Consider the following 8,220-nt stretch of genomic DNA (forward strand, 5'->3'; position numbering starts at 1 on the left):
TGCTTCAGTAGGCAGCTTTAAATCAGGCGTCTACTTTGTGTGGCTTTTACAATAGCAGAAGTGCAGAGTGTGTGATATATATCGGGCAGGCTTACAGAAGGGTTTGGTTGACTTGGTTTCTCAGAATGAAAGCCTGCCTCAGTCCCCTCCCTGTGGCTGCAGTGATAAGTGCACAGGCTTGGGCTGGTAGTGGCTGAAGCTCCCAAATGAGATGTTAAGCCTAGTGACATAATTTTTTCAACACATTTTCTGTTTCCATAGAGGGTGGTGGATTGCAACCTCCAGGTTGGGACTAGATGCAGATTTTAATTTGATGAAGGTTTTACTCTCAAAAGGCACTATATCTCAGCTTTAAAGTTTTAAAACCAACTCTTGGTATAATGTCAGACTTATTTACAGTACATTGACTGTAACTGTAATACCAAGTGATCTGTGGATATAGTTTTTATTTGGTCTTTTTGAATATATAACACTACATACTGTACAAGTAACATGAATTTGAGTTTGGTATTCACCTTGACCTTTTCTATAAAACCACTGTGGAGTTTGGATTAGCAGTTCAGATAGATTTGCCATAAAATGTAGTACAGACATTTCTGTTGCGCTCAGGATTGAATGACTAATTCTGACTCTTCGTCTAGCACCACCATCATGTCTGCCTCAGCCCTACTTCAACTTTGTGTTTAGGGTTAATCAGCAAATGTTAGAATGTCAGCACACTAAACCGAGATACTGCACATGGTAAACATTACACCTGCTAAACATCGGCATGTTGGCTTTGTCATTTCAGACATGTTAGGGTGGTTCTTAACATTTGGCCTCAAGGAAGTGCTGTAAGGCCTGTTTTTAAGAAATCCTGAAGATGTTTACCTTGTTAAGATTTCATGTTTAGACTGCTTACAAAACTGCTTACATATAATTTCTTATAAACGGTTGAAGCTTTAAAGGTTCACAGATCCAAAAGACTATGCATGAGTAATATAGGGGTTCACAAGATCAGAAGAAACCCAGAGTGGTTAAATTGGTTTTCAGAACACTGTTTCTTTTAATGTAACATTACCTCAGCTCTTCAGTCCCATGGCTGTGAATTTGGCTGTACGAGCTCAGTGCACTGGGCTTTTTCCAGAGCGCACCACTCTTATGTGGGGATGATGATGCTACCAGAGGGTCATTTAGTACAGCTTTGGTTTGGTTCTCCACTCTCAGGACTTTGTTCCCTCAGTCCTACTTGTTCCACATTAGGTGACTCATATTGTGAAGAGCTTAAAAACTTGCTTCAAATGTGATGTGAAAAATGCATTGGGTTTGTTCATCATTTCCACCGTAGGTAATAAATGTTGAACTGAATGTGCTAGTTACATTGTTTTCTAACCTAGTTTATTGAATTTTTTCTAACAGTTGCTTAATTATACAAGTAAATTCATAAATCATTTGTCATCTATTCTGTAAAAGAAGTTAAGCTTGCTTGTTTTTTTTTTGGTTTTGTTTTTTTTTTTTTTTTTTTTGGCAATGTAACTATCACGTTCCTTCTCTCTTTGATGGTTAATGACAGTTGGTTCTACTGGGTTGGGTTTCATTCTTTGCGGCATTTTTTTTTTTTTTTTTTTTCTCACACCCTTCATGTGGTTAACGCTACTTTGACTTCTTCCTCCCTGTCTTACCCCACCCGTCCATGGTGTCTGCTGTGGTGGTGCAGAAGCAGGTTTGGGTGGGTTTACGTTTCGGCTCAGTCTTAACCCTAACCTAAGCTAATGGTCTGTAATAGCTTAGGACAGGGATGCTTTCTGAGGGTAGGAAGATAGACCCTTCTTTAACATTTTGTTAGACGTTATGCTGAGATTGAATTTATTAATTAATAATTGTCGAACAGAAGACAAGGTATCCGCCAGAGTCAATGCATTGTGGCTCACAATTGTATTATTGTTCTTGCTGAGCTGCACTTGCACACAAGGACTAAGTCTGTAGAGACTCACTCACTCACACACACACACACACACACACACACACACACACACATTTACACACATATAAAGTGGGTGAGTGTCCAGCAGTGAGTAGGAGTGTGAGTCAGAGGTTGCAGTGAGTGCCAAGACCAGACAAGGTCAAGACTTCTGCTCAGAACAAACTGACAACATGCAACAAAAGAGTCTCAGACAGGGAAGCAGGTGGAGTGGAGGAGAGGGAGGAAGGAGAGATAGATAAGTGATGGCAGGAACTGAGAGTGGGAGACAAGAATAAGAAAGTCAAGCAAAGGATGATAGTGGGTGAGGAATGCAAAAAGAGTGATAAAGGCAAGAAGCATAGGGAGACGCAAGCAGAGACATGTGGGTGAGAGCAGTGCATGGAAAGATCAGGTTAGGGGAAAAATAGAGAAATCACAGACAAGTGGAGATAGAGGAATGATTCAAAGACACAGTGGGAGAAAAAGGAAAAAGAAAGGACCAAACAATGAACAAGAGATGTGAGGCAGACATGACTGTAAGACAGTGATCATTGTGTCTCCCAGTGGTGCCCTGATCTTGGAGGTCATCCCAGATCGGCTCCAATCTTGGTGTGTGTGTCCCAGATTGTTGTTTGAGGAAATAGACACTGCAGTTATTCAGCGTCTTCACAAAGAAACCACTGTACGTGGGGAGATGGACACCAATGTCAACACTCATCTTTTCTGTGATTTTCTCTGTAGAATCCTCAGGCACACACTCATCTAAACCACACATACACCCAGCATGTGACACACCGACTGACTTTGACCTGTGCTACCCCCTACTGGTGAACACACTTTACAGCAGTCAGAGTCCTCAGTAGTAGATCTGGAGTTTTTGTTCTTTTCACTTGGTTTTCATCAGCACATGTAAAAGGCCTTTTTTCACAATAGCACTACAAAGTATTACTGATGACAATTAATGTTGACTCCTGTATTCAAGTGTCCCACAGGGCTGTAACTAAGGAGGTACAGGCCACCAGTATTTCACATGAACATAAAAAAAGGTGGTAAATAGTGACAGTATGAATACTTAGATCCTGAAACTAAAGCAGCTAAGTGGAATTTAACCATCATTCATGTGACCAGTTACACCTAATGTCCCTACTGTAGCATGTCAGTGTCTTCTGTGAAAATGCTTACTCAGGATTGGATTGGTTTTTATAATTTTAGGAATGAAAGGTTAAAAAAAACATCTTGGTTAGGAATAAGCAGGTATAGATAATGGAGGGATGAATACAGGTGGTCAGAAAATAGACAGTCTGAACTTGTACATGTTTTTAGGTGATGTTGGTATATTGGGGGTGGGTTTCTGTACATTATTTTGTTTGTTTAATGATTTGTGTTATTTAGGAGCTACAAATCAGGTGAATGTTTGATACTAACCCCCTGCTCTCCTTTTGTGTCTTTATGCAGCTGAACTGGAGTTTGTTCAGATCATCATCATCATTGTGGTGATGACAGTGATGGTGGTGGTGATCATCTGCCTGCTCAACCACTACAAGCTCTCCACCTGGTCTTTCATAACAAGGCAGAGCCAGGCCCGTAGGCACGACCATGCCCTGCAGCAGGTCGGTAACATTGTGTATGTGTGTGTGTTTCTTTGGGTGCGAATAAATAAAGGACAAAAAGTAGCTATCTGCCCTGTCAGTGCTGTTCTGTCTGTATCCATGCCAATAACAATTCGATCTCAACTGATAGTGAGTGGAAAAACCTGCATTTGTGTGTGTGTGTGTCTGTCTGTCTGTTCATCTGTTCCCACTGAATGTCCCTGCGTAGTCATTAGCACACTACATACTTCATTCAGAAGCAGGACAAACATAGCTTACCAGTTTGTTTCAAGGAAAGCTGTGAATCTTTTTATCCCAGCCAGAGTCTCTGTCCCATTTTCGCTGAGGTAACAGCTTTGCTCCAGTCTGTTAGGTGAACTTGCTGAATTGGTTTCTTCAGAGCCTGCCTCTGTCAGACCTTGATGTTTAATTCACTACAGCTCTGTCTAGACAGCAGTGGCTCCACCCCCATACTAACATGTCAACACTCTGGGACAAACATACACAAGTACACAGTAGCATAAATACACATTTAAGATTGCACTGAATTAGGCTTGGGCATGTCTCAGTACGGATTATTTAAATTCATGTAAAATAAAAACAGACAAAGCAACAAATGCAACATCCGACAGCAAGCAAGTTGTTAAACCACTGTTGCAGATGTCTTTTTATTTGGTTGTTTTTCACTGAATATTGTTGATAGTTTTGTCTGAAATTTTATTGTAGTTTTTTCCCTTTCTATTGTTAAGAAGCTACTTTTGTTGTTCTTCCTCGTGAAATGCACACGATTTTGAGTTTGAAGCCAACAGCTTTTTCAGCATTGCCGTTTCATCTTCGGTATCCACATTAAGTTGCTGGGGGGTCTCCTTCTTTCTACTTTCTTCTGTGTTAAAGTTTCTTCCATCAGCTTAATTGTCTCAAATCAAAAAACATATCATGCACAACAGTAAATCTGTAATGACTGCTGATTTCTAAAAATTATCAGTAGCATTAAAACATGTTGTCAATGTCACACATGCTATTAATATGAATATGTGACAAACGTACTCAAACACAAGCCTTTTTAAAGTTTAGCCTTTCTCTGTTTTGTGTGCCTCGATGTGTAGGATGGGTGTCTGTGGCCCTCAGACAGCGGCTCTCGACAAGGTGCTTCAGAGGTAAGACCACCATAAAACTGACCCCTATTAAACACACTTAGACTAAATCACCATCACTGTGAGAACAGCAGTCCAAATGGGTCTGTGGCTTTGTGCTTGAAGTTTACAGTTGAAGACCTTGAACTCTGTGCTCTTAAAAATTTACTTAAAGTTATTTAAATATTTACAGCTCCATCACAGCTGTATATGAAACCACGTCTTCTGTGATGTCCTGGATGATCTGATCTATAATTTGTAGTATGATAAGTTGACACATTTCCTCAGTAATGTTCAGTGTAAAAAAACTCCAAACTTGCAGCATGTAGAAATCACTTAGAGACTATAACTTGCTACATGTAGCACTTTTAACTGTGTTTGACATTCAGAGACGGTGTATAGAGGCTGTGTAGGCTATACTGATACAGCAGCTCAAATTAATGAAACTGAATGAAAGACCTTAAGTCCACTCTGTGATCTCCTTTGTCTAATGTACTTTCATTACTTGCTCTGTTCTAAAAGAAGTCTGCCTCTTTTTCTCAGCTCTTCTTTGTTTCTTAGCTTATTTTCATAGTACTCGCCCTTGTATAATTCCATGGTTACAGCAATAGTCTCAGGGCAAAAAGAACCTGACATTTGCATTTTGGCTGCTTGTAAATATTTGATCATCCAGGAATTGAAGCTTGTATATTGCACTGTGTATGGCTAGCACTTCAAACAAAATCACAGTTTGGCTTGTTCTCAAAGACTCGTGAATACATAACCGCAAACAAATGCCAGTACATTCACTGAGGCTAGTGATCTGTTTGCTTAATGGCGTCCATGCCAGATGGAAGAGCTTACAAGTCATGGTGGGAAAAGATGCTTTGGGAAAACTAGGCATTGTTCAAAGAACACTTAAAACACAACTAATAGCATGATAGTATTTATAGGTTGAAGACAATAGTATGTTAAGGCTGTGTAAGTAGTTTGGCTGAACAGTCTGCACAACTATAGCACTTTGTGGAGACTCACTTGCATCAAAATAAGAACACCATTTGCTTTAATTTGGAGTACTGTGCCAGCTGAACTCTTAATGTGTAAAGAAAACTAAAAGGAGTAAAGACAGAGACATGGTGGGTGACTACGTACAGTAAAGTGTAGAAGTGAGCTAAAAGGAGGTGGAGTAATGCAGAAGGATGGAGAGAAATGAAAAAAAAAAACACAATGTCAATGTTAAAGCAGCAAGGAATAAAAGGAAAAGGCCATGGAGAGACAAACACGGGAGATGCAGCCAATGAGTGTGAGTGGCTGATGGATGTGGGGGTTGAGTGTGTGTGTGGCGTAGTGGGGTGGATGGATTTTGGTGCGTCATTAATCAGCAACACCTCCCCTGACACTGTCTAGACAGCCGTCTGAGAGCTGCCCTGCTCTGCTGCTATGTTCCCTCTATCAGCTGTACGCTTTCCTCTCCCCTCCCTCTGTTTGTCTATCTGTCTGCCTCTATACTTTTCTCTCTTGCTCACTGTTCTCTCTCTCTATCTGTCCAGCTCACTCTAACTTTACTTTTTCTTATTCTGTACCTTTCTTATTTTCTCCTTTTCTTTCCAGTATCTTTTTGTTTTCAATCCTTCTCTCTCTCTCTACTCTCCATTTCAGTTGACCCCCACCCCAGTTTTTTCCCCCGTTCTGATGTTCTCTCCTTCCAGACTGCCTTGTCAGTGGGGGCTGGCTATTAGAGCCACAGTCACTAATTGAAATGGGTTCCCTCTGATAATGACTCACCACAGCAGAAATGTGTTGAATTGGACAGAAATTAAGAAATGGATCATGCAGTCACTGTCTGAAGGGCTAATTGAGGTGAAGATGTCTGACAAAAGCTGCTGTATGAACTACTGTGTTGATGTTCCTTTTAAACAGGCGTTATGGATCTTTTCTCCTCTTGACTATAATTACACTGTAATGTCTTTAACAGCTAATTGGTGATTGGTGAGTGCAGTTGCAGCAACAATATCGTCATTTACTGGACTCATTGGACTTTGCGCTCAATTCATTTTTACTTGTTAAACTGTCAGAAAGAAAATCTCTCTATCTCTCTATCCATACATAACAAATATTCTAAGAAATGTCATTAAACTTGACCTCGGAGAAACAGTTGTGGCTATCAAACAGAGGCTCAGAACCGTATTCAAGCCAGTAGAGTAGATATCCGACTGAGCTAATTGATACCCCACATACTCTTAAGTATCCAAAAAGTTAAAAACTATTCAAATTAAGTCTAGAGATTGGAACCACTGCTCAAATTACATATGCTATATGCAAGGTTGCATAACAAAAGCAAAAAAAGGTGGGATATATTGATTCATTATGTGTTACTAGTACAAATCTTGAGAATATAATTGTGAATTGTTTGAACAGTTCAACATTATTAATTGGCATGTCACTGGTTTGTCATGTTTTATTGTGCTTTACATGACAGTAAGTTACTGAAAGTTTTCTTTTACACATTTCAACAGTTTTTTTCTCTTGAAATTTGTTATATCTTCTTCCTTCCTTCACTCATTCTCACCCTTCCTCTACCCTTTTCTGTCAGGTATTATACGCTCCCCAAGCCAGGGATCGCTTCACTGCACCTTCCTTCATGCAGCGTGATCGCTTCAGCCGCTTCCAGCCCACCTACCCCTACCTGCAACATCAAATCGACCTGCCGCCCACTATATCGCTGTCGGATGGTGAGGAGCCCCCGCCCTATCAGGGGCCCTGCACCCTGCAGCTTCGTGATCCTGAGCAGCAGATGGAGCTCAACCGAGAGTCGGTCAGAGCACCACCCAACCGAACCATCTACGACAGTGACTTGATCGACATGGGAGGAGGTGGAAGTCTGTCAGGGGTAGGTGGAGGAGTGGGAAGCATAGGCGGAGGTGGACCGAGGCCGCCCAGCAGCAACTCGGGCATCAGCGCAGCCAACTCGAGCAGCCATGGGCGCATGGAGGGCCCACCACCGGCATACAGTGAGGTGATGGGCCACTATCCCGGCTCAGCGTTCTTTCTACACCAGCACAGCAATAACCAGAGGTTGGGAGGGACAGGAGGGCCAGGGAGCAGGACGATCCAGCAGCAGAATCAATCAGAAAGCACAATAGTACCTGCCAAGGCCAAGGAAGGCCAACCGGAGGACCTGGTGTGAAGAAAAGGGCAGGGAGGCAAGTGGGGCCGCTCACCCCAGACTGAAAACTGTCTCTCCTCTTCACGCCTAATTATCTATCTATCTCTCTCGCTCTCTCTGTTTCTCTCATGTCCTCTCTCCACACTCCCATGCACAAATAAATATCAACCTTAGCTACAAAAATACAAGAAAAGTCAAGAACCAACAGTTTATTTCTGAGGTTAGTAACTCACACAGCTAGCACTGCTGGGGCAGGACGTATGCACTGGGTGGAGACTTTTTTTTTCCTCCTTCATACAAGAGAAAAATACTGCTGGCACAGATTGAAATGATTTAAATTTTTTTTTTCTCCCTTTGGGTGACGACTGTCCCCTGGAATTGAGGATTTTTTTTTTTTTTTTTTTTTTTTTT

At 41.4% G+C, this 8,220-nt stretch overlaps 1 protein-coding gene across 2 annotated transcripts in view; it reads left to right on the top strand.

Moving 5' to 3' along the window:
• The window catches only part of LOC113122070 (low-density lipoprotein receptor class A domain-containing protein 4), a 29,532-nt gene extending 21,312 nt beyond the window's left edge, over positions 1 to 8,220 (top strand). Inside the window, exons 2-4 of one of the 2 annotated variants that reach the window (XM_026293005.1) lie at positions 3,398 to 3,552; positions 4,638 to 4,688; positions 7,237 to 8,220. In XM_026293005.1, coding sequence (XP_026148790.1) covers positions 3,398 to 3,552; positions 4,638 to 4,688; positions 7,237 to 7,830 — 800 coding nt within the window. In that variant the 3' untranslated portion in view covers positions 7,831 to 8,220. The remainder of the gene's footprint in view (positions 1 to 3,397; positions 3,553 to 4,637; positions 4,689 to 7,236) is intronic. The other variant, XM_026293006.1, reaches the window with a different exon arrangement.

Source organism: Mastacembelus armatus, chromosome 16 (assembly GCF_900324485.2).
Source record: "Mastacembelus armatus chromosome 16, fMasArm1.2, whole genome shotgun sequence".
NCBI lineage: Eukaryota > Metazoa > Chordata > Actinopteri > Synbranchiformes > Mastacembelidae > Mastacembelus > Mastacembelus armatus.